General features: G+C 43.6%; 1 protein-coding gene across 17 annotated transcripts in view; it reads left to right on the top strand.

Moving 5' to 3' along the window:
• scn8aa (sodium channel, voltage gated, type VIII, alpha subunit a) overlaps nucleotides 1-24,695 on the top strand; it is a 67,454-nt gene extending 42,759 nt beyond the window's left edge. For 9 of the 17 annotated variants that reach the window (XM_029123921.2, XM_029123919.2, XM_029123923.2 and 6 more), the window contains 10 exons: nucleotides 620-625; nucleotides 891-1,011; nucleotides 1,347-1,501; nucleotides 2,344-2,517; nucleotides 9,220-9,342; nucleotides 15,129-15,413; nucleotides 15,870-16,061; nucleotides 16,788-16,892; nucleotides 17,286-17,556; nucleotides 18,027-24,695. In XM_029123921.2, the coding sequence (XP_028979754.1) occupies nucleotides 620-625; nucleotides 891-1,011; nucleotides 1,347-1,501; nucleotides 2,344-2,517; nucleotides 9,220-9,342; nucleotides 15,129-15,413; nucleotides 15,870-16,061; nucleotides 16,788-16,892; nucleotides 17,286-17,556; nucleotides 18,027-19,177 (2,583 nt within the window). In that variant the 3' untranslated portion in view covers nucleotides 19,178-24,695. The remainder of the gene's footprint in view (nucleotides 1-619; nucleotides 626-890; nucleotides 1,012-1,346; nucleotides 1,502-2,343; nucleotides 2,518-9,219; nucleotides 9,343-15,128; nucleotides 15,414-15,869; nucleotides 16,062-16,787; nucleotides 16,893-17,285; nucleotides 17,557-18,026) is intronic. The other 8 variants (XM_029123929.2, XM_029123925.2, XM_029123924.2 and 5 more) reach the window with 3 other exon arrangements.
• Nucleotides 24,696-26,612: the final 1,917 nt, after the last annotated feature.

The raw sequence follows: 26,612 nt of genomic DNA, 5'->3' as shown, positions 1-26,612 counted from the left end.
TGGGTGTGGTCACCAGTGTAGCACTAGTCTCCTAAACCCAAGGCTGTGATGCAACTCTGTTACTCAATAATAAATGCTCACTCAGAAAGGCCTCAGCCATAGATGACATCGATGCCTGCTAACTGGAGTTGTTTTACATTGCAAATACTTTTAGGAGTATGGAGATAACGAATGGTTTGTTTTGGGACATTTCATCCTTGTACTTATCCTTATAGGCTGCAGTACATCTAAATTCTGGGGCATACTGGATGTTACCTTTGGAAATGAAATTGGCTGTTGTTTTGATATTTAGGAAATGTTTGTTTGCTTTTGAAGTAATGGTTATCCAATGTCCACCAGTTCTAACTAATTAGAGGCTTTAAACTCTCCTTAATGTTGTGTAATTATAGTTATAGATCATTGGTTCTCCGTTAATCATATGTGAAGTTTACTTAGGGTCAAATGCAAAGGTCATCAGATCACATATTTAGTATGCATGAAAGGTTGGAGCTAGATCACCTGGTGAGACCTGGTGCAACTTTCTTATTTTCTTCTTCGTTTTTCGCTTTTTTCCCCCTCTTCTTTCTTCAGTGTCCTTTAATCTCTTCATCATCAGTGTAGTTATGTGATGCCTCGGGGTGGGGGGGTGGGGGGGGTGCTAATTGTATGGTAAGAGATGTGACCTCAGTGAGACACGGTACGATGGAGCAGTATCTGTGAATGACAGCAGCCACGGCGACTGATCACTCAACCTGCTGTTGATGACTGTGCTGTTTCATCTGGTCCTGTCGTCCTCATGTCCTCTCTATCCCACTTCCTTCCTCTCTGTCGATCCCTCTCTGCTTCTGCATGTGCATCATCCTCTGTCTCGCTCACTCTCTGTGTGTGTGTGTGTGTGTGTGTGTGTGTAGCTGGATGACACCAGCTCATCGGAGGGCAGCACCATAGACATCAAGCCTGACGTGGAGGTGGAGGCGGTGGTTGTGGAGGCTGTGGAGGAGTACCTGGACCCAGAAAACTGTTGGACACCTGGTAAGGCTGCGCCCCGCCTCCCCTGACCCTCCCCTGACCCTCCCCTGCCCTCCACCACACAGCTCTGCCCCGTCCCTAAACCCCAAACACTCCATGATGTCACTTCCTCCATCTTCATTCCACTCTCTGCGTCTTCATTTCCTACATCTTATTTCCTCTTCCTACTGCTCCTTATAAACTACTGCATACTAGGTGAATGAACATTCAGCATGGAACCACTGTAACTTAATGCCCTTCCGTGTCAGTTTGCCCACTTTGAATGGTGTACATTGTGTTGGGGCGTGTGGTAATTGGCAGAGCTATGATGTGGTGTATGCTTCCCCCTCTCCATACAGAGTGTATTATCAAGTATCCATGCTGCGACGTGCCCATCACTCACGGGTGGGGAAAATATTGGTGGTTCCTGAGAAAGACATGCTATCTTATTGTGGAGCATAACTGGTTCGAAACCGTCATTATCTTTATGATCCTACTCAGTAGTGGGGCCCTGGTAAGTCACAGTTAACACACACACACACACACACACACACACACATTTACATGTATGTGAATAACGAGGTAGACTGCCATTTCAGGTGCAAAAGGGTGGTTGTGTTAGCGGAGTACTGGCTAAGTGTGTCTGCCTGGCTGTGATTGGCTATTTAAGAGCTGTGCTTTTCTGTCCGGCAGAGATTGGTTATTTAAGGCACGAGTCACTCTGCCTGGCTGTGATGGGATGTTTAAGGACTGTGTCTCTATGCCTGTCTGTGATTGGCTTTTTAAAGGTTATGTCTCTCTGCCTGGCTGTGATTGGCTATTTACTGCCATCACAGCCAGTCACTATACCAGTGAGGGTGGGGGGTGGATCTAGGCATAGATCTGAGTGCTAACTGCCTGACCAAATAGCATTCTATTCCCTTTGTAGTGCACTATTTTTGACTAAAATAGGGTGTCATTGAGGAGAACAGCTCAACTCTGTCTATGATTAATGGACTGTACCATACATCTGAGAAGGGATCTAATAGACTGTGCCATTTATCAGATTGGATGGGGGGGGTCTATTTCTGGTGCCAAGGGGGCTGTGTCCTCAGACGTGACTTCAAAAAGCAGGGAGGAAATAGTCCAATGCTACTTTTACACTGGAGATATTCTCAGAATCACAATGAAACATTGTTTTGTACATTTTTACCACTTCCAGTGTAAATAGTTTGACACAGGTTTCTAAACCTCTGTTATGTTTTAATGTGTTTGTTGTCATTCTGTTTGTAGTGTGTAAAATCAGTCAGTCAGCAAGCAGGTCAATGTCCGGCCCGTCGGTTAGGCCTCATGGTCTGCATGCGTTTCCCCCCCCAGGCTTTTGAGGATGTGTACATCCAGCAGAGGAAGACCATCAGGACCATCTTGGAATATGCTGACAGTGTGTTCACGTACATCTTCATCCTGGAAATGCTGCTCAAATGGGTGGCCTATGGATTCCACAAGTACTTCACCAACGCTTGGTGCTGGCTGGATTTCTTCATTGTTGATGTAAGTAACGTTACCTGCCCAAGGTCACGCTGCGAGATTTGGTGACTGTTTCTTAAAGCCAGGAGAGGAAGCCAGGGCTGTAGGAATAGAAGTGACTCCACTGGAGGTACCTGCTCTAGGTAATCTACATCTATGACCTTCAGCCACGCCCTGTTAGAGCGAAACCTTGCGACGTGGAGTTCTGGTAAAACAACACACCGTGGTCTAAAGTCAGCCCCTGCTTGGTCCATATTGCATGTGCAATATTACCAATTCATGTTACGTTATCTGTCGCAAATACACTGCTATGGTGTTGCTTTTGGATGTGTTCAGCAGGCTTCAGGGATTTGTCACAGAGGTTTTCGTCTAGCAGGGTGTGGTCGGGGGGGGTGGAGTCAAGGATAGATAGTTAAATGGATAGAGTGAAAAATGAACAATGGCCTCATGCTATGCAATGGGTGAGAAGACATAGGATATTCACATTATCAGAAAGTCTAGCATCCATTAATCCATTGATAAATTATTATTATTTCGTTAGTGTATTTCTTGATTACATTAATGTATGTCTTTATTTAATGTCATTATTTTAAGACCTAATTGGCTATATCTTTTTTATTTTGTTAAATATGGTTTCATAGAGCTACATAAATAAATAAATTTCACGTCCAGTATCCGTCACAAACTGAATGTGTTCTGGTGACGACACATGGTGGACCTGTGGATCTCTCCCCTTGCATCTCCATGAAGCAGTTTGTCTTTCTCTGTTCACTTGGTTCTTTGTCATACTGAGATGCTTGAATATGAAAGGCAATTCTCTGTGAGTTTGGATTTCTTGTGCCTTCCCATGCAACGAGGCAAGGAACTGTGCGCTCTGTCTGCCGTCATGTGCAAATAGAAACAAAATTGTTTTATGAGAAAACAACGTGCGACAAATTACTCAGATTTGATTAAACTGATTCTGGAATGTGAATGCTGGAAACTGGGCAGCAGCACAAATTAGAATCGGCCAATCAATAACCAGGATTATTGATTTACATATTCAAGCCATGCTCAGCAACTACACATGATGTGTTTGCTCCTGTCCTCTACTGTCTCCATCTGACCTGTCTACTGTCTCCATCTGACCTGTCTACTGTCTCCATCTGACCTGTCTACTGTCACCTCTTCTGGTCTCCTGGACTCTATGTTTTATACCTCTAAGTGTTACTGGTTAGTCTCTGCCCCTTCTGTGTCACAACTTCAAAAGTCTCTGGGACAGCGACTTGCCTTAATCATTTGTCCTTAATTCTAAATTTATTCGGGTCCCTTGAATTGATTAATTATGTGAATAATAATTCATATTCGTTAGTTGCTTTGACATTCATGTTTTATTTTAATTTCTTTTAATGATTATAGAGCTAAAAGTTGAAACCTCCACATGGGGCATAGAGTAATGTTGTGTTGCCTATATATGTAACCAATCCCCTTGACATGCTGTATCTGTGATGTGGAAATCTTGCTTCGATGGTCAGATTTGACCAATGATTTGGTTGTCAATGGCCATTTCATTGGAAAGTTGAGGAAGCTCTCTTCTGTGTGTCCTGACCTCTGACCTCTGTGCTTGAACTAACCACTTCTCAGCGGTCTCCAGCTCTCCTTCTGTATGGCCCAGCCCCAGACATCTCTCTCCGACAGGAGTTCGACCCAAACCTGCTGTAGAAATAGAATCACTAGGACATGAATGCCCTTCAAGTCAATGCAGCGACGATGGGGACTAACCAGGGACCGGAATAAAGCAGGATGTGTACGTTCTAGTGGTTCTATCTCTACTGTGCGGTTCTAACTAATAATGTCTCGAGGTTGAGATGATGACACGGTGTGAGAATGTGACTGTTAACCCCCATAGGCATCCTATGGTTTTATATGTTACATTCTATGGTTTACCCATCCAATCCCAAACACTAAGCTCAAACCCTGTAACCCCCCCCCCCCCCCCCCCGCACTGTTAATGCTCCGGCACATTTCAACGACCAGCGGCCCAAAGCAGTTGGTGGCTGTGATGCGTCGACAAATGGCCATGCTAAATGGACACTTGAAACGATCAGAACGACGCCGGGCCTGCTGCTTTTAGCCGCCGGTCATCAGGGCGTTTTTAGGTCTTTAAGGTCACAGTATGTTTGACGTTCGATTGACTATCAGCCATAGTGTAGGCATGTTTGGTTGCACTGATCTCTTTTTGCACAGTGGCTTCCACTTTTATGCCTTTTACAACGACACGGTAATTCCACCCCTGTAAACGTTTTGTACGATACCGCAATATTACAAACGTATTGTACTGTACCACATGCAGAAAGTAGAAACTAGGATGTAGTGAAGGTAATACTAATCTATCACCATACAGCCACACACCATAACCATATATAAGAGCAGACACGCTACTCGTTCTGGTTCTGGTAAAACACATTGTGCCCCAAGTCCAAGAACCATTGATTTACACATAAACAAGGGGTGTTCAACTCTTAGCCTACAAGGTCCGGAGCATGCTTGTTGTCTGTTCTACCCACACACCGGGACTCTGGGACCAAAATCAGTCCCTGGACAGAGGATCACAATGAACACGAACATGGCTTTAGTCAAGGGCTGGAGTTGAACATGGAGGTAGCATAATATAGCCATATTATATTTCAACTCTGTGCGGGTTAGTGAGGTTCTGTTGGGACCCTTTGCCAAACTCTGTTTATTGATGGTTCTACAAGGCCCCTCCCCATCCCGAACTTTACCCAGAACCCCCTCGCCTGACACCGCCAACATGGCCGCACCACACCACGCCCACACAGGAGACTAATTCTCCCAGGATGCACTTTTATTTTGTTACGGCGCCCGACAACACTCTCCCAAGCTGTCGATGTGTGACGACGAGGCGTGGTAACCCCTACCCCAGCCCCGACCCACCCCAAACCCCGCCCTCCCGAGAGTCCAAACCCAGGAATGTTGTGTGTGACCTTTGACCTTGTGGTGAGGAGATGGTGTAATGGTGGTGGGGTCAGGCCGGGCCAGGCAGACAGTTGGTAAGTCGTCGCTCCTGACCGCCGCCGTGCCTCACCGAGTCATGGCTCCTCCTTGGTAGTCCATCCGTTTGTGGCCTGTCTGTGACTCTGTGGGCTGTCTATCATTGTCACCAAGGTCTGTGGTTTGGTTTTTATTATGTTGTCTCTCCGTGGGCTCCATCAGAAGGGGGGACACCATCATTGCTTTTTGACCAGCATGCATTATTTGGAGTGTGTGTTTGTCTTTTAGGTTGGATATCATTGCGTTGAGTTTTCTTGTCAACGGCCTCTGATTCTTGTGCTTGTAGTAATAAGGACAGCACTGTGACACAGGAAGATTACTACTAGACGACTGGACTCGACCCAACCTTTGTTTTGACATCAATTATTACTATTAGCTTCAAGCCTCTTCGGTCCTAAAGTTAAAGAAAAGATTTGTTCAAAAATCTTATTTTCTTAAAACAGTCAGTTACAGTACATCTTAATGACACTGTTAATAATGGAGGTAGAGTTTATCTGTACAAAGTTCTATACAACATAGTTTTATACAACAAAACTGCAAATCAGAATGGTTTTCCAGTCAGGCTACTTAGTAGTCATGCTAGGTGGTGGAGTGGTTTTGTTAGAGTGGAATAAGGCTGGATCCATCCATCCATCCTATGATTTCACAGGCATAGACATTTTCATTATTGTTCTGTGTTCCATTTGATTTTAGTTTTCGTTGTTTTTCTGTTTTTCTTTCTGTTTCTGTTCCACTTTTCCTCATTGGATCACAGCCCAGAGATGTGATTGGCCTTGCCTTGCAGAGCTCCACGCTGATTCGCTGAGGGGCTGCCACACCTACACAGCAGGCCCTCCCCAGGGTTAGGCCACGCCCCTTGACCTCTAAGGGGGAGGGGCACTCGAAGGGGTCAGGCTGAGGTTGAAGGTGACAAATACCCCAAATACTGTGACAGTAGAATAAAGGCAGAATCTTTATTTTATTTTACATGTGCATAAAGGGACCATAATGGAACCTAATCGCTGACTTTATGGTCTTATGTTTAATAGTTTTTAATATACATCATTTCAAATATTTGTTTTATGTATTTTCATACACACACAAACACACACACACATGAAAAATATTTATTGTTGTCAGTTCACTGTACCACTCATTAAGACATACAACATCTTTTGCTAAAATAACTGAGGTAGCTAAAGGCAGCGTTGCTCGCTTGAGCCACATAACACACTGAAGACAGACACAGAGTCACCAGTTCTAATCTGAAGGGTTCATTGCTGTCCTTGGCTACTGTCGGGGGTGACTGGTGTGCCATTGCAAGTATCGTTAATCACCGACAGACTTAAGGACTGCGAATAGCCCTAAAATCAAAATAAAGATTGTGCCTTTGTTAGAATCCCTCCTTTATCTGTGACTCTGGTCTGGTCAGCTTTGGTTGTTGTGTTCTTTGCGGTGAGTTTGACCAGTATTGTCTGGTTGGCTGCTTGAAGGTGCGTTCAAATGTTTACTGTCTTATAATGTTTTCCCATTGTTTAAGGAACTGGTGCTCTCTCTCTCTCTGTGTGTCTGTATCTCTTTGTATTTGTCTCTTCCTTTCTCAGTCTTAACACACAACAAATGGCAGGGTAGGTTAATGTCTGCAGTTCTAAGAGCGATTAGATGGTCAATTACAGTTTTTGGGCTTCAGTTCTACTGTTTTTTATTTCAGGATGTAGGACTACTCATGAATTAAATTGGTTCGCTTCTTGAACTGACCTAATACGTTATTTGTCTTTGCAGTAGGCCTGTTAGTCCTGTCTCCGCAAGTTGTATCTAAAGAGACAGGGTTAGCTAGTTAACACGGTCACGCGTTGTAAATTGCGACCAAACGGCACCTATTTCCACTGTTTTTTCTTCTTAAAATTGAACCGTGAAATCGAAACACAAAGATCAAGATGAAGATGTTGGTTTGAACCACCTGGACTCTCAGGCTGTACCGCCTAACGGAGAAGGTTTATTGGCAACGGTACGACGGCTGCTCCAGCTCCCTCATCACTCCTCGACAGACATCCTTTCTTCACAGCCGGGGCTGTAAGTGCCGCCGCTTATGGGCCACTTTACCTCAGACTCCATTTCCTGTCCCGTTAACCAGGCCTCTCACTTCTCTCCAGGCTGTGGGTTTTAGCTGATGTCATCTGGAGGGGGCCTCCATAACACTCTGTTCCCTAGTGCACCCATTGGGCTCTGGTTAAAAGGAGGGCTTTTTGTAGGCTCTGGGGCGCTGCTTGGGAAGCAACCTACCAGTTTAATTGAGTACGGCCGTACAGGACATTGTCTTGCATCCGGTCTATGTGGCCAATGGACTTGTGATTATTCACTCTCACAGGACGGGCTGACCATCACGTCCTAGAGAGGCCCAATACTCCACCAACCCACCGACAGAGCTTGTGTGTCTGAGGGTCATTTACGTTTCCCGATTCTCCCCTCCAATATCCACTACACTGTAGCCCGCTGACCACTGGATCTCCAAGGAGACAACCAGTCCATTTCCTGGTCTTGGTTTTGGCTGAAACAGAACACTGGTCCCACATTGGACAGACGCTGGCGTTCGTTGGCTGTGGACGGTAATGCTGGAGCTATGAGAAGTATTACTGGTCTTACAGAAAGCCTAGAGCTTAGAGCTGTGGGCCAGTCCACAAAGGGGTGGGGGAGCACCTGTTTCCTGTAGGTTGTGTTCTGTTACCTGTTCCTGTGTTTAATGCTAATTTTCTCGTGGTCCTGCCAAGTCAACACTGTGTCCACTCTCCTTCCTAACCCTCAACCCCCAACCACTCTACAGTGTCACCTGTATTTGACTGTGTGACTGTACGTGGCTTTCCTGTTTGATTCTTATACTGTGTGATGTGATGTGTATGTGTGTGTGTTCGCGTTTGCGTGTGTTTGTGTGCGTATGTGTGTGTGCGTGATTAAAGGCAACAGCAAAACAAATTGATGTATGTACATGCTTACTTGTATTCTTTCTTTTAGGTTCCGTTAGTTTGTCTGTCTTAGATTATGTGGGATATTATGCCTCAGCCAAGAGCCACAGACATGGAGAGACATTGTTAGAGGGGCCAGGGTAAGGTTCCACAAGTCTGTTGGGTTTTTATATTAACTTCTACAGGTTGTAACCTCTCTCCTTCCCTCTTTCGCTCCCTCCCTCCTTCTCCTTTGTCCCGGTCCGCCTTTTGTTCGCCCATCTGTATCTGTATTGAATCAGTTGTGTGCTGTGGCAACAACTTTTCTGCCTATATTTCCCTTTGTCTTATGCCTCTCTCTCTCTCTCTCTCTCTCTCTTCTCTCTCTCTCTCTCTCTCTCAACCACAAGTTTCTTTGCAGGTACAAAGGAGTGTGTCAAGTCTCATCCGACTGCTCTAAAATAACAGAAAACAAACCCCTCCTGCGGCACACCTACAAATGCAACTAAAACACCATGCACACAAAACCCTATACTAAACACTGACCTTCTCTCTCAATGTGTATACATATATAAATGCAATATTATACATGTATATACATGCATATAGATTTCTGTGTGTATGTCAAACGACTTTCTGCCCGTGCCAGCCCAATTGCTCCCAGGGCTCTCTCGTCTGAGTCTCTCTTCTGCATCTAGAGAATTACTCTCATTACTTCTAACAGTTTGGAACCTCTTTTGCTTCTCTGTTTGTGTAGGTGTCTATAATCAGTTTGGTAGCTAATGCACTGGGCTACTCGGATCTAGGCCCTATTAAGTCTTTACGGACACTAAGGGCCTTGAGACCCCTCAGAGCCTTGTCACGTTTTGAAGGGATGAGGGTAAGAGCCAAAGCTAAGTAGCTGACCCTTACGCATGCCCATTCAACAGTCTATCAAAGCATGCTAGAAACTGGAATATTTTCAAAAAGTAACCAAACAGGTTGTTTTTCTTTTTAAATGACCCAAAAAAAAATCCTAAATTCATATAATTGGGGGATTTTTTTCTGTAGGCTTTAGGAAACTAGCCAAGACAAGAATTGACCTTTCCATGCACACCAGTCCTGTCTCATACCTCACTTAAGATGTCTGTCCACGCGTCATGATGCAGCTGGGAGTGTAAAGTCATGTTAAAAACGAATGCGTCTAAGTCATATGGTAATACCAGTAGAAACATTTTGCTGGTTTGCAATTTAAAAAAAACTAATTTATATTTTCTGAATTGCCACTACCAAAACAATGTCTGAACTAACAGGATGTGTCACAAAGCTGCCTCATCACATTAAAACTAGAAAAATAAATACAATTTCACCTTTTTTGTTTTCGTTTTAATGATTGGATCGAGTGGTGAAATTTGAACGCTACACGTAAACAAATGAATTTCGTGGCACATTTCAGTCAACAATTTGGCTTTTAATTTGGCCCGTTTCTAAATCTATGCATTTCATCGAGAAGCCCCCTCCCTACCACCACCTCCCCCCCCCCCCCCCCCTCCAACCACTCACACAACCTTCTAATGCGTTTGTCTGGTGCAAACAACAACCAGGAGAAACTACAGGCCAGCACCTCCTGCTTCCCATTCACATCCATCTAGGGTTGTAATTCTTTTTTTTTACTTTCCCGTAACTCCTGGGTTTTCCAGAAATCCTGTTCGGAAGAGCAAAAGAATCACAAGAGAACATGTTTTCGAAATATGCCTAAGCACGAGTCAGGATTTCGGGGACACATGGGAATTATGGGGAAAGTTGACATCTGATCTTATTGGGTCATTGTTGTGACTGGTCATAGTTGTGTCTGGCTGTGGAAAGCTGTTACACCTGGTTGTTGTGCCCCCGCCCCCCATCACCAGTCGCCTCTTTCCATCCCTCTATCCTTGGACTGGTTTCCTTGTCTTCTAGTTTGAGCTTTACTACTCCCCCCACCTCAGCTTAGACCCTTCCACCCCCACATACTTTCCTAAATCTTACATGCAAGTGCAGAGCCCTTGTATTTCTACCCCCATCTCCCCCTCTCCCTCCCTCCCTCCCTCCCTCTGCTCCTGCCTTTCCACTGGTCACTCCACCCTGGCCCGGTAGATCTACTGGGCCTGCAGCAGTTCTCAGTTTGTTGTCCTCTGTGTCCTGCTTGTCCTGGATCTATCTGCATAATCAGGGACTGAGAAAGAACCCCCCCCCCCCCCCACACACACACACACAAACACACACCCGTCACACTCACATTGTTGTGGGTTTGGGGAAGACACTATTTGCTAAGCTTCTGCCCATGTCAAGATGACAATAATTGTTTGTGATTTGAGAATGGCTAAGTTCCTCAAAGCCTGAATTGCAGAGGTAACTATAGTTGCAGTGGTGCATGGAAAACACTTTTTCTGCCAATACCAGGAGCCGATACTCAAGTCACACAATTGGCTGACAGTGACACCGAAATCATTTTCTGCATCTGTGTACCCTGACATGAACTAAATTAAAGTGTTGCCTCTGATGTTTCAAATTTTAACAATTTCAAATAAAACTAAATAACTACTATATTATATATACGTATATAAGAATTACTGGAGAATATTGTACATCTATTCAGAAATGACATTCAGTTGGAAATTCTATTCCACTTTAAAGCAAACGGGTGATAGGATTTTTCCACTTGTTTTCTTTTAATGGGTCGTATATATCGATGCAGTCCTGGTCAGATGTGGCCCCGACAGATGATTAATGTGGCCAGTAGTTTTTTTATGTAAATCATATTCAGTTGCTTAACTTTGTGTCTTCTTCAAGATCCTGTGGCAGAAGCTTAGAAAATATGCTTGATGAGCTGCCATCTCACTTGTCATAACACAATAATTTGCATAGCATCCACACTGCGGGTCCTATAGAGCTTGCTACTTCCTGCTTCCTGTTGCCTTCCACTCCTACTGGAAGTAAAACTGGGAGGCAACATTGTTTAATACACATTGGGTGGGCAGCAGAGCTCCTGCTAAACGGTCAGGTCCGCATTAGGACAGCACCCGTCTTTCTTAAGCCCTAGACAGTCATAGAGCATGTCCCCATTCCTCTTCATAACGTCCCAAAAATGACAGACCAGGTATGGTGACTTGGAACTCTGCCATGCACTACTGTTATAGGAGAGGTTAGCGAGCTAATCATCAATTTGACTGACACTTTCATTCGTACTGTGGTGCCCATTCATATTAATTATCCAGTGGCTCAAACCACATGATGTTGGTTTGCAAATGCAAGTGGATAACATCACAAACCTTCCCGCCCTGGATAGACTTTATGAATGTAGGCTACTGTACGTATGAATGACTTCACATGAGAAACGTGTTTACATGGTGGGCATGTTAGTTCACTTCTCAGAAAAGATCAGCGCAGTATTAGAACGTTTCTATTTCAATGGAGGCTAGACTGGTCAAAAGTCCAATGTCATTTTTGGGTGAAAAATAATCATAGTATTTTTTAAACAAACGTCGTAGTCAAACATCGCATTGACCCCTATAAATGATCTCAATCATTAGGTGTTTGTGGTAGGAGGCGGGGCTTGTAGCAGTGGAAAATCACCATAGAATATAATTATGCCTTTACATACTCACCAATAATGTCTATGTCCATCAATTGATTTGCCATTTTGTTTGAAATCTTGAAATGAAAAATGCCAGGTCAACATGTTAAATAAAGGGATAGGGAAGTACAAGAATGGAGAGATGACACAAACAACCTTAATAGAGAAAGAGATTCTGGAGAGTTAGAACGGTGAGAACTCTCGCTGACTTGAGATCTCTGGCCGTCGTGGTGGAAGGAGGCCAGGTGCCAAGTCAGTAGTTCTCAGAGAGTGAGCAGCATAACACAGCTTTAAAATCTGAACACACATGTTGCACTGCTTAACATGCAATGATGCAATGGGCTTGTACCTACCTACCTACATGACTGCCTAAGCAATGCAATGTACAAGAATATCACAGTCGCTCAGTCAGCACTAAACCAGTCTTACTACATATAGTGAAATGATCTTGCTATGTTAGCCTTCTGGTTGCAATTTAATCTCTAGTCATTGCAATATTTTCCAAATGTTTTTATTAAGTTAACGCTACGTGAAAACATTTTGCCTGGTCATTAGCAGGAAACACCCTGATGTTCTAGAACAACACAGGGAGCTTTTAACCATAAAGCACATCTGAGTTCTTAGAACCAAATATTTTAGTTCTTAGAACCATCTTAGAATAGAGGTTCAGAGATACACCTTTGCACTTTCCAACTCTGACTGTTTTTTATTTGTGTCTGGAGATGATAAAGAACTGACGATATATACTTGGCAGATATATATTTAGCATCATATAGACCTTATCTCTCCATCCGTGACATTTCTCTATCTGTTTATTTTTCGATTTGAACGGTTCTTGAGATTGCACAACAATGCCATTTAACAGCATGCATGAACTCTATTTGCCCATGCACATTCTGCATTTCTGACAGCCATTTTCCCTCCCCGTTTTGACAATGTATTGGATATTTGATATATTACGCATGCTATATAAGGCATGGCTCATATTACCTTGACTACTTTGAACCTGTAAAATGAAGTACTTACAACTGAAATGATGCCAACTCAGAGGAAACAGGACCTGCATTCTCTCAGTGGGTCCAGTGTATGTGCTCGTCAGCTGGAGAGGTGGATGCTTTTAGATCATTGACGGGTTGTACCATAACGCTTTCTCGCTTCTCTGAAAGGCTTGCGTACCCATTGGCACCTTTCTGTGTTTTCCGTGATATGACGCCGCTTTGTATTATTAGATCCAAAGGGTTAGGGTTAGAACGAGTAGCCTGTGTATGCTTGTATGCATTCATACTCAGCAATGTCAGTGAAAATAAATGTAAAAGGTTTCTGTTTTAGGATACTCACACTGAAAGACATTGGCACGAGGAAACCTGAAGTGTCCATTCTGGCCATATGGTGTTTATCCAAGCAGTCAGTTAGCTGCCAATAATGCCATATGCTACAGTAATTCAGGAGAAATTGTGGAAGTGCTGTAGCTTCCAGTAGTGCCCAGACTGTCCAGGAGTGTGCAGACTGTGACATCATCCACAGCATGTAAACCTTTAAGAAAAAGGGTTATGGGAAAGGCTGACAGTTGTGCTAAGCACTTGTCATGGAGCATTAGGTTTTATACCCTCCCCCAACAAAAATATATCAGATAGAAATGACCATTAAACAGCTTCCCAAATCTCTTACTGTAGCTTTATTTAAGTCACTGCTGAGAGAATGCTGGTTTTGAAACTCTGGGTCTGGTCCTGGTCTGTAACATTATATATAAGGTGGGAATATGGCTCCACAAACCGAGTCTGTCTGCTAAAAACAGACAGCATGCATGTCTGAGAGCTGCTGGTCTGATCTGATCCGGTCTGATCTAGTCTGGGCTGGTCTGATCTAGTCTGGGCAGGTCTGATCTAGTCTGGGTTGGTCTGATCTAGCCTGATCTGATCAGTTCTGGCCTGATCTGGACTGGTCTGATCAAGTCTAGTCAGCCTGCCTAACACTGTTGGTGAGCGGGCAGTCAACCCCACACTGCACTAGGTCTTAGTGTGTTAGAGGGCTGAGGGGGGAGGGTTTCTCTGTCATGGAAGTGGGAAGTAGACCAAGCGGGTTGCGTCTTAATGGTACCCAATCCACTTAATAGTGAACAATTCTTAAATAATGATGGCACTTACTAGTACAGCAGTGTTTCATTGGGTAACTCCAACTGCACACAGGTCAGGTTTTGCCACATACAAACAAACCTGAACTGGTCAAAGACTATACGATTGGTTGACCTGTTGAATCAGGCATGCCGTACGGGGCTTAAACCAAAATGTGTACTGTGGGGAACCACTGCTGGACAGTATAGACAATGGGGAGGGTATTAAACACACACCCTCCACTGTAGATAAGAATGCTTTCCATTGCATTGTGTTAAAATGATTGGCTTACTGTAGATCAAGGCTTTTTAGAGTCTTGTTTTAGCAAGAGTGCTGGTGGGTGGTTTGTGTTTTGGGGAGAGACGAGGCTGCGTACTGGTATGGCAAAATGCTGGCATTTCAGTTGTTTGCGATAGATGTATAGTTACCGTAACAGCATGCGTGGTATGTACTCATGTCGCCGTTGACCACTCGGCAGACCATTTTATTACCAATGTAAGCCAAAAATATTACATGAGAAATTTGCCTTTCAGAATATGAAACAACTAACGTCAACGGTTTTGGTTGCATCCTTCTATATCACTAATATTATATAACTAATATTATATAACTGATATGTTAATTGTTGACCGTGAAAAAGGTCAGAATGTCGGTATACTGTCAATACGGCATTTTGTTGAGACAGCATAAAATAACCAAACAATTCGGAACCGCAGCTTTGAACGGCACTGTGACCTCCTGTGTAGCAACGTGTATCAGGACATCCGCCCCGGTCCGCCGGGTTGCTCTGACACACAGTCCAATACGGTGCCATAACAGTATGCAGACGCTCAGAGGGACGATGCTAGCTGGATGTCAGGGAGTACATGTTTGAATCTCTCACACTGTGTCTTGTCTTCCTGTCTCCCCCCCCCCCCCGCCCCCCACCCTCCTCCCTGTCTGGTCCGGTCCGGTCCGGTCTAGGTGGTGGTCAACGCCCTGGTGGGAGCCATCCCCTCCATTATGAATGTGTTGCTGGTTTGCCTCATCTTTTGGCTGATTTTCAGTATCATGGGAGTCAACTTGTTCGCGGGCAAGTACTACTACTGTTTCAACGAGACCTCGGGTGATTACTTCCATTTCACAGAAGTGAACAACAAGACCGAGTGCTTTGCCCTGATTGCCCAGAACAACACTGAGGTCAGGTGGAAAAATGTCAAGATCAACTTTGACAATGTTGGCGCTGGATACCTGGCTCTGCTTCAAGTGGTAAGAACGTGACCCCCCCCCGGCCCACCCTCCCCACATACCCACACACACTAGCTGTTTCACAGTTTTTTCTTAACCCCTTTTGTCATGTTGTGTCTTTGCTACTAGGCGTGTTTTTATTCTCGCTTTCTTTTTATTTACATCCTCTTGCAAAGCGCTGTGCAGTTCACCTTTCTTCTCTCTTTTCCCCTGTCCCCTCACTCCTTCTTCCTTTCTCTCTCTTTCCCTCTCCTTCTCTCTTCATCTAATCTGTTTTTCTGTGTCTTTATGTATTGCTTGTTTTGTACTTTTGTCCCACATGTTCACATCTCTTTCTATGTAAGTCTTCAGGGCACACATCAGACATGGGTTTGACTTTCAATTGTTCCTTTTATCATATTTATGAGACTTTTAATTTGGAATAATTCAATTTGAGTTGTTTTGAAATGAGTTAATCTGCTTTGTTTGTCTCCAAAGGCGACATTTAAAGGCTGGATGGACATCATGTACGCAGCCATTGACTCCAGGAAGGTGGGAGACCAGCCAGTCTATGAAGACAACATCTACATGTACATCTACTTTGTCATCTTCATCATCTTCGGATCCTTCTTCACCCTCAATCTCTTCATTGGTGTCATCATTGACAACTTCAACCAACAGAAGAAAAAGATAAGAGCACTTCCATGTCTTCCTCTTTATCCTGAATGCTAGTGTATGATATTTCCCTTGTTTTTTTACATACATGCTTATAACAAGCAAGTATTATATCTGCTCTTAGTGTGTAATACTTGTATATCTGCTCTTAGTGTGTAATACTTGTATATCTGCTCTTAGTGTGTAGTACTCGTATATCTGCTCTTAGTTTGTAGTACTCGTATATCTGCTCTTAGTTTGTAGTACTCGTATATCTGCTCTTAGTGTGTAGTACTCGTATACCTGCTCTTAGTGTGTAGTACTCGTATATCTGCTCTTAGTGTGTAGTACTCGTATATTTGCTCTTAGTGTGTAGTACTCGTATATCTGCTCTTAGTTTGTAGTACTCGTATATCTGCTCTTAGTTTGTAGTACTCGTATATCTGCTCTTAGTGTGTAGTACTAGTATATCTGCTCTTAGTTTGTAGTACTCGTATATCTGCTCTTAGTGTGTAGTACTCGTATATCTGCTCTTAGTTTGTAGTACTCCTATATCTGCTCTTAGTTTGTAGTACTCGTAGTGGTATCCTTATCAACATTTGGCTAATGGTCTGGTGTTCTGTTATTGGTTTATGTATTAGGTTTGCTTTAACCAAATACAGTTCGAGTTAAACATTTGGACACACTTACCCATTCAATATGTTTGTAATTATTCTCTAGCATTTTTTCAGATTGTAACCAAATTTCTGTTATTCCCTTTACTTTGGGGGTCAGGATATCTTCATGACAGAGGAACAGAAGAAGTACTACAATGCCATGAAGAAACTGGGTTCAAAGAAGCCCCAGAAACCTATTCCCCGGCCCCAGGTTGGCTGTTCCTCTGTCTCTATTGTGTCATCTATGGTGTGATTTAAGTGCCAACAGTTGTCAATCATTTCCCTCATATGTGTTCAGGCGGCTCAACATACACCTCATTATGGAACCTGATGTTCAGGATGTTATGGTGTAAAATAGTGCCTCAACAGATTTCCGACTAATTAATGTGTTAATACTGACTTACTTAAGTATTGATTTCCGACTGTGGTGGTGTTTCCTTGCAATTAACAGAATGCGTGTTGTGTTGTTGTTGTTTGTTGTTGTTCTTGTTTCTGTGTATATGTGTCTCCGCATGCGTGTGCATCTGTGTGTGTGTGTGTGTGTGTCTGTGTTTGCACACCTGCATGCACACCGGTGTCCTGTTGTCGTCTCCTGTCCTGACAGAACAAGATCCAGGGCTTGGTGTTCGACTTTGTAACCCAGCAAGTCTTTGACATCTCCATTATGATGCTCATCTGCCTGAACATGGTCACGATGATGGTGGAAACCGACGACCAATCAAACGAGACCGAGACCATTCTCTACTGGGTCAACTTCATCTTCATCGTGGCTTTCACCACTGAGTTCGTCCTCAAGCTGTTCGCCCTGCGTCACTACTACTTCACCAATGGTTGGAACGTGTTCGACACGGTCGTCGTCATCTTGTCCATCGCAGGTGAATTGAGTGACGCTGGCTCTAAATTGGCACCTCCTTTAAATAGTGCCCCTACTTTCTGACCAGGACCCATAGGACACAGGCCAAGCATTGGGAATAGTGTTGGGAATAGTGCTGGGAGTAGTGCTGGGATCGGACTGCTAATTCTGGCACCGGCTGTTGAAACCCCTGCCATAGAGGCAGAGACTCCGAGACTCCGAGACTTTGAATGTTCTACTAAGTACTTTACAGATTATTTGGGGTTATTGTTTCAGTACATTAGTAGATCAGTACAGATTAGTAGGCTCAATGCACGTTATCACGATGAGAAACCGCAGAAAGAGAGTGATGTCTTTCCGGTTGCCCTTGCATCATGTCTGCTAACTGTTTTCTCTCTCTCTCTTTCTTGTCTGTCTGTTTGGTCTGCCTGTTTTGTTTGGTCCGTCTGTTTGGTCTGCCTGTCTTGTCTCCTCTATCCTTTCCGTTCACAGGCATGTTCCTGGCTGACATTATTGAGAAGTACTTTGTATCACCGACCCTCTTCAGGGTCATCCGACTGGCTCGAATCGGCCGCATCCTGCGTCTGATCAAAGGAGCCAAGGGCATACGGACTTTACTCTTCGCCCTGATGATGTCACTTCCTGCCCTGTTCAACATCGGCCTCCTGCTCTTCCTGGTCATGTTCATCTTCAGCATCTTCGGAATGTCCAACTTTGGCTACGTCAAACACGGAGCCGGAATCGATGATATGTATAACTTTGAGACCTTCGGGAACAGCATGATCTGCTTGTTCATGATCACCACGTCTGCGGGCTGGGACGGTCTCCTGCTCCCCATCCTGAACTACCCCCCTGACTGCGACCCGACCCTGGAGAACCCAGGCGCACCGGCAACAGGCGACTGCGGCAACCCCTCAGTCGGCATATTTTTCTTTGTCATGTATATAATTATTTCCTTCCTTGTCGTAGTCAATATGTACATCGCCATCATCTTAGAGAACTTCAGTGTAGCAACAGAAGAGAGCGCCGACCCGCTCAGTGAAGACGACTTCGAGACCTTCTACGAAATCTGGGAGAAATTTGACCCCGCCGCTTCCCAGTTCATCACCTTTGCAAAGCTGGGTGACTTCGCGGACACCCTGGAGCATCCCCTCCGCGTTCCCAAGCCCAACACCATCGAACTGATCGCCATGGACATGCCAATGGTCAGCGGCGACCGCATCCACTGCTTGGACATCCTGTTCGCCTTCACCAAGCGCGTGCTGGGCGACAGCGGTGAGCTGGACATGCTGCGCACACAGATGGAGGAACGCTTCGTGGCGGCCAACCCCTCCAAGGTGTCGTACGAACCCATCACCACCACGTTGCGCCGGCGCCAGGAGGATGTGTCGGCACGGTGCATCCAGAAGGCCTACCGAGCCCACCTCCTCAAGCGGGGCTTCGTCTGCAAGCGCAAGCCCAAGACCAAGCTGGAGAACGGAGGGACCAACAACGAGGAGAAGAAAGAGAGCACCCCCTCCACCGCGTCACTCCCCTCGTATGACAGCGTGACCAAACCTGACAAGGAGAAACAGGAGGAGAACGAGGGAGAGAGGAAGGACAAGGAGAGAAACCAAAAAGACGAGTGGGAATCAAAGTGTTAGTTAGGGTTCAGTGACTGTCGTAAGACACACAGGGAGAAGGGACCCTGAGCCCGACAAACAGACAAATGTATAAAAAGATCATTTGCAAGTAAAAAAGTATGAAAACTATATAAAAAAATGTTTACAGACTTAAATACAATACAAAATGAAGGATCGTGATTCGTCATTGGACACTATGGGTCGGCGGAGGACAACCATTGATGGCGATGTACATGTTGCCTACGACGAGGATTTAGATAGGACACCATAATCATCACTTAAGGACTTCACTGCCTAATGATGAATTTCTTCTTTATTTCTTGGAAATAATGTGAGGAAGAAACACTATTATTTAACTAACTATCAATAATAACTCAGTAATAATAAAGGTGTGCCCGCCATCGGCACACTTCCTGTTTATATGTATGTTGGGGATCACTGAGGAAAAAAGGGACAGAATCCTCTGCCAACAAGTAGGAGGGATGTTTATTGGCGCAAAGAGTCTCTGACTGCCACCACCTTGTGTGGAAACACCCCCCCCCCCCCCCCCCCCCCCCCCCCGCAGCGAAACGTCCACCACTATGGGAGCACCCCAGCGGAGGAACAGGACGGAACTTCCACTACAGAACCCTCTAGAACTGTTCTACTACACGGTCGGAACGGGCCTCTGTAATAGCCTGTACATGCACCATCCCTTCTTGTCAAGGAAGGGTATACAATAATCAACAACTAAGCAAGTTTTAAAATACGAAGAATCAGAGATTAGTGAAAGAAAGAGGGGGGAATAACCATTAACAGTAGACCGTGGGTTTTTTACTTTTCGTTTGTTTGTGCTGAATATACTTGCATCTTTACATAATTTGAGCAGCAAAAAAAAAAACGTAAAAGAAAAAATAACATTTAGCCCATGTCACACTGTCTATTTTCACCATCTCTCTTTGTTATACTGACGTTACGAAAAAGACATTTTCTACATGGGCTTTCACACTGTCACACTGGGTATGGGGGCATTAGTCAACGTTTTGACTTGGGCTGACCGACCGAGTCTCAGATAAATAATAATGATTGTGCTCGTACAATGCATAGAAATGACTTGCATGAAGGCATGCTTTGATCAGGAATCATGCATGACGTAATCATAGTCCACCAGACACTAATTCTCTGACCACTACAATGGCTTGACCGTACGTTTCAGGCTGTCCACTGGAAACATTTATATGAGAAATATAACTGGAAAATGACTGATATATATATATATTATATATTTACGTCTATATATATATATATATATATATATACACATATATATATATATACAACATTGAATAAAGAGGTATGACCTACCCTTCACTATAATGTTGCTTTTCAACTGCCAGACCGATCTTTTTATGAAACCCGTTGGGATTTTAACACAGGATTTAGTTAGGCAATCGGAGACAAAGCTCTGTTCTGGCACACTAAAGGAAACAAACCTAAGTTGAAAGATTTTTTGCTGCTCTGTATGTTCTAGGAGGGATAAGGAAAGTTGCTGCAGAGTTTTATCAAGAGTGCATCATTTGAGTCGAGATGGGGATGCACAAATTAAGAAGAATCTTTTCAGGCTGTCCATAGGAATCCAACTCTGGGGCTGAATAACGTACCGTGCTTTTTCAGGATGGTTTTGTGTTGGTACAGTCTCTACTTCTGGTCTCCAACTTACTCCCTTGTGCTGTCGCTATTGTTGATGTTATTGCTGTTGTTGTTGTTGTTGTTGTGGCAGTACGAACAGGCAATGTTTGATGCCATATCCTGTATATCCATGTTCTTCACAGACGATTGTGTAGCGAGCTCAAGTGTCAGTTGAAATTGATCCTACGATGTTTCGTCCGTCTGGGGAAGAAATAAGGAACAGTAGTAATACAGGGAGACCGAAATGTTTTCTGTTATTTTTCTGATTTTGAGAACGGTTGAGTTAGAAATGTACTACCAATATATTGTCGCTTCCATAGATTCCTTCTTTTTGTATCCTTTTTATCTACTTCCTTTCTTTTCTGCTGAATCCCTATTAGAATACGATTCACTGCGACCCAGTGATACGCAGATAGCTTTCTCCAGACACTTTGAGTAGCCAGCTCAGAAGTTTAAGTAGATATCCTCCTTTAGATCCAGCGTCCACTGATGCAATGCAATCGTTATCATAGAGAAATTTGAATTTCAAGTGGTGAGAATGTATGTCGTGGGCCAGATGTTGACCCATGAAGCATTAGGACGTCATGTGTGACACAAACACATGTTCAGTCACCCCGGAAGATGGTCGGCCATGACAGGATTAAGGGTTGGACCAGGGAGTATAGAACCAGATCTGATTTGATAGGCTTATTCAGGGAGGTGGGGGATGGTATGACAATGGACCAATGGAGAGACTCAATTAAAACTCTCCCGGACCCTCCACAGTTTCAAGACCGACTGCCATGAACGAAGGTGATCAGGGAAAGTCAAGGTGGCCGACCAGAGCAGCCGAGAGAAAAGTGCTTTTGTCTTGTTAGGACTGAACGCTGAAAGTCCCATGTTTGCCAGTGTGTCATTGTGCTTTGTGGGACCTCTTCAGCACTGCGTGTGGTGATTTAGGACCCAGACTTGCATCATCCTGTCATGTGCTAGCAGGCCATTAGTTAATTGGGCACCTGGCTGTCCGTTTCGCAAAGACCTAGGGATTCGATGTGGTCAAAGTGGTGTAAAATGCTCTAATAGACATTTTGTTTTCACGAAAGGCCTTGTGTGATCAACTCATATCAACACATGATGAGTTCATTCATGATTCACAGTAGACTCGTGCCTTTAAGAACACGTGAGGCGTTTTTAAAGGCAGCTTTGAAGCTACTCAAATCGAGCCTGGCCATCCCCTTGCAAGCCGGACAATGAGACGAGTCAGATGTCTGTGAGGGACAGGCAGGCGAGATGAGACGAGTCAGATCTCTGTGAGGGACAAGCAGGCGAGATAAGACGAGTCAGATCTCTGTGAGGGACAGGCAGGTGAGATGAGACGAGTCAGATCTCTGTGAGGGACAGGCAGGCGAGATGAGACGAGTCAGATCTCTATGAGGGACAGGCAGGCGAGATGAGACGAGTCCGATCTCTGTGAGGGACAGGCATGCTATGAGACGAGTCAGATCTCTGAATGACAGGCAGGTGAGATGAATCAGATCTCTGTGCGTGAGTCAGGTAAGACGAGACATTAACTCTTCCTCTTTAAAGTATCTGATGTTTTTCTACACAGGAGTGATATGTTGGTCCTACACAAACAAACAAATAAACAAACTGCTGCCTGATAGGACAAAAACATAGAATCAACGGGCACACCATTAAAGCCATTGTGGTGTGTTAAACACTGCCTGTACCTATACCTGATATCCCCTTGTCCTTTCTGTTGTAACACTATCTAGAGGTCTGTTTACAATATAAACACACATCTCTAGATAATGTCCATCTGTTTGGCTGCTGCACACTTAGACCAAATACATTCCTGATTGATCAATCAATGACAATACAACCATAAGAGCAAACAATGCCATCTAGTTTTAACTCATGCTCATCTTGGATGTGATGTTTTAACTGAATGATTCATCACTGATCACTGAACTTACTTGGAGGGGAAAAAATGAACAAAAATAACTAAGATATGTACAGTGCAGGCTATGGTGGCACAATCGATGAAAAAGAATGAACTTTTTGAGAGAAACTATAAATAATGTACTATATTATTTTATTTTATCAGCATGCTTTGTTGTGTTTTTTGTAAATAATGAATTTTAAAAAGTTACTACTAATAATCTAAAATGACATAATATAGAATGGCTTCCAGCAATGCCCTTTGTCACATTTGTTACCTTTTTGGATTTTTTGAAACACTTTTCACTTTGTTGACGGAAATTGAATGAAATATAGATATTATATAATACAAAAAGATATATACATGTATACATATAAATGTCTATATGTACATATTAGAAAAGAACACTGTTTGTCACATTTGATTTGTGTGCAACACGTTCAGTGGGTGTCTAAGACTGGTTGATTTCCAGCACACCACGGATATCTGTGTTGGGGAAATAGCTCATGCAATGTCACTGGAACTGCTGCCGTGGATTGTAGCCCGGTTTTTAACACGACTAGAAGACGTTTATGCTACCAGCACATTTCTCACTGTCTTCTGCAAAGTTGTCATGCTTTTTTACTTGCACTAAACATAGGTACAAATAAACAAACACACATACTAGGAGGAGACACACAGGCAGAGAGACAGACAGTCACACGCGCACACACACACACACACATACATACACAACTATTCACTCCAATCTAACCAATCAATAATTTGCTCCAGTAAGATGAAGTCATCTGCCTCTTCTAGTAAAGATGGTGTCAATCTTTCTCAGGATAGATATATCAGAGGCTTAAGAGCTAACATGGGGAAGGAGGATACAATTCACTGGGCCCATATGGCTTGGCAGGGCCCAACAATGTCAATAACATACAGTTGGTCTGTACGTGAGGGGGCCCTGGCATGTATCTTTTCAGGGGGCCCAGGATTCCTAGCAACTGCCCTGGTCCTTGCACCAACTCCTATATAGACTACACAAGGCTCTTGTAGGCCCATCCACCCACCACACATACATCTACGTGGACTGGTAACATTAGGCCAAACTAACCACACACACAGAAACAACCACACTGCCACACCAGTGCTGTTGCAGTTCAACACTTCAGTGTCCGACCCTTTGTGCTTCTACCATCTGTCGTCTTTAATTTGAAAGGTTAGATCTGGTGTCGTGACTCCACTCATTGGCATGTGCCTTTTTTCTGTGATTTTCCTCATGAGATGGCGATGCCACTCTTAAACGTTCAGAAACTGCGGAAGGGCGGAGCGGATGGGGAACTGGGTGGTTGGCGGTGGGGTTGTCGAGTTGAATTGTGTGGAGCATAAGTATGTCATGGACTACCACAGGTTATGGCCTGCGCGTACAATGCGATGCCAGGAGTCAGAAATAATACTGCCGATCTGATCATCCTAAGAACATTTGACGGAACAAACAAACTATCACCCCACTTCTTGTCATCATCTAGAAAGACTTCAACAATGTGATGTTACCTAGCAACAAAACAGCTACCACACAAAAACAAACGTTCCGTTTCTTGTGCTTATGTGTGTCGCCCACTTCTATGCCATGGCTTGTGAAAAAGCAGCTTGCCTTCTATACTTTATGTTCTTTCCATCTGAAATTTATTTTTGTATGAATATCAAATTAATTAAATAATAGGACTCATTTATTTCTTTTGCATGGATTTATTATAGGCTTTTTTTTTGCTGAAAAATAATTAAAAAGTGCTATTCAAACTGTTGTTTTATCATTTGAACACCGTGATCTAAAAGAGGATATATACAGTACAGTGATGGTAGTGACATTCAACCACTTGAACTCTTAGTAAGAACTTATGAAAGATTGTCTTCATTTGAGCACGAACCTTTTTATTACCAATAAAGCAGCCTTCCAGTTACGAACTGTATTGTCTGTGGGTTATTATTGTCTGTGGGTTTGGATCCAGAATTCTGATCCAAACCGGCTGATAGCTGTGGTATGTGAGACCATATACGTGTGTAAAAAAAAATATATATTATATATTTTAAATATGCTATACACTACCAATGATACAGTCCCGCATGAATGGCCTTCGAATGGTATGTGTTTCAGGCTCATGCACGCTGGCCGTGATGACCTGAGGACGAGGTTAATGTTGTATGGTCAATTTACCAGGCCAAAGGCAGTAGACTGCCTATATTTTACCCAGGGTATTTTGGTCATATATCACAACCCTCTGGGCTTGCTGCTTAACAATACATCCATATTCAAAATACTCTACATTTTAGAAGACTTAAAGGTGCAATGTGCAAGTTTTTACGCCACCTATCGGCAGTGAGTTGAATATCTGTTCTAATAACTTCATTAGGATCTGACACTATCATTAGTGACTATGAGCATACTGACTTGTTTGAAGCAATGTCAACTCCAACCGTTGGTGCTGGAACAATGAACACAGACTTTGGTTTTAGATGGGGTCGAACTTGATGGGCCCTTTCCAATGTAATTGCCTTTTAGCGTTAACAGTGACTTATGCATTAGGTTTGGTCAAACCCACAATGCATGTTTGTTTTTCTTTATCTTTTGCTGGGAACACCAGGTTGTAACACTATTTTCCAGCAGGAAATGGTATCAAGGAGTGTCTGCTCAGAAACATAACCAAGTTAGCTAACGTTAGCTTATCGTCTTGACCAAAGACTTTGGAGAAAACTTCCTAAAATGTATTAGCGTTCATACAAATACAATAAACAAGAACATCAAATTATATTCTACGTTGAAAAATCAATCTCATAACTCACAAATAACTTTCCTTGACTAACCAACTAGCTTAATGAGGTATCTAATGTAACTTTACTTGTCAAGTAGAAAGGTAGCCAAACATTTGTTTCCATCATAGATGGAAACAAATGTTTTCAATGGGTGACAGGTCTGGACTGCAGGCAGGCCAGTTTAGCCTGGACTCTTTCACATTCACAAATGTGCAAGTCACCCATACCATGTGCACTAATGCATCCCCATACCCCATAGCATCACAGATGCTGGCTTTTGAACTTTTTTAACCGGATGGTCCCTCTCCTCTTTCGCCCGGAGGACACGGTGTCCATGATTCCCAAACTGTATTTTGATTCGTCAGAACACAGGACAGTTTTCCACTTCGCCTCAGAGAAGGCGGCGGCAGTTCTGGATCTTGTTTATACATGGTTTCTTCTTTGCATGATAGAGTTGCATTTGTGGATGCAGCAACTTACTGTGTTTACAGACAATGGTTTTCGGGAAGTGTTCCTGAGCATATGCAGTGATTTCCACTACAGAATTATGTCTGTTTTTAATGCAGTGTCACCTGAGGGCCTGAAGGACACAACCATCCAATTCTGATTTTTGGCCTTGCCCCTTGCATACAGAGATTTTTATTATATTATGTACCGTAGATGATGAGATGCTTAAAATCTTTGCAATTTTACGTTAAGAAATGTTATTCTTACATTATTGCACTATTTGCCTGCGCAGTCTTTCAAAGATAGGTGAACCCCTCCCTATCTTTACTCCCGAAAGACTCATCCTCTCTGGAATGTTCTTTTTATACCCGGTCATGTTGCTGACCTATTGCCAATTAACCTAATTAGTTGCAAGATGTTCCACCAGGTTTTTGTTTTACATTACATAACTTTTCCGGTCTTTGTTTTCCACCTTCCCAGCTTTTTTGAAACATGTTGCTGGCATCAAATTCAAAGTGTGCAAACATTTTTCAAGGGACAATAACACTTCTCAGTTTCAACAAACGTTGTCTTTGTATTTCCTCTTGAACATAGGGTTTAAAGGATTTGCACATCATTGCATTC

Source organism: Esox lucius, chromosome 12 (assembly GCF_011004845.1).
Source record: "Esox lucius isolate fEsoLuc1 chromosome 12, fEsoLuc1.pri, whole genome shotgun sequence".
Lineage (NCBI taxonomy): Eukaryota > Metazoa > Chordata > Actinopteri > Esociformes > Esocidae > Esox > Esox lucius.
This window is presented reverse-complemented; position numbering and strand designations above follow the sequence as displayed.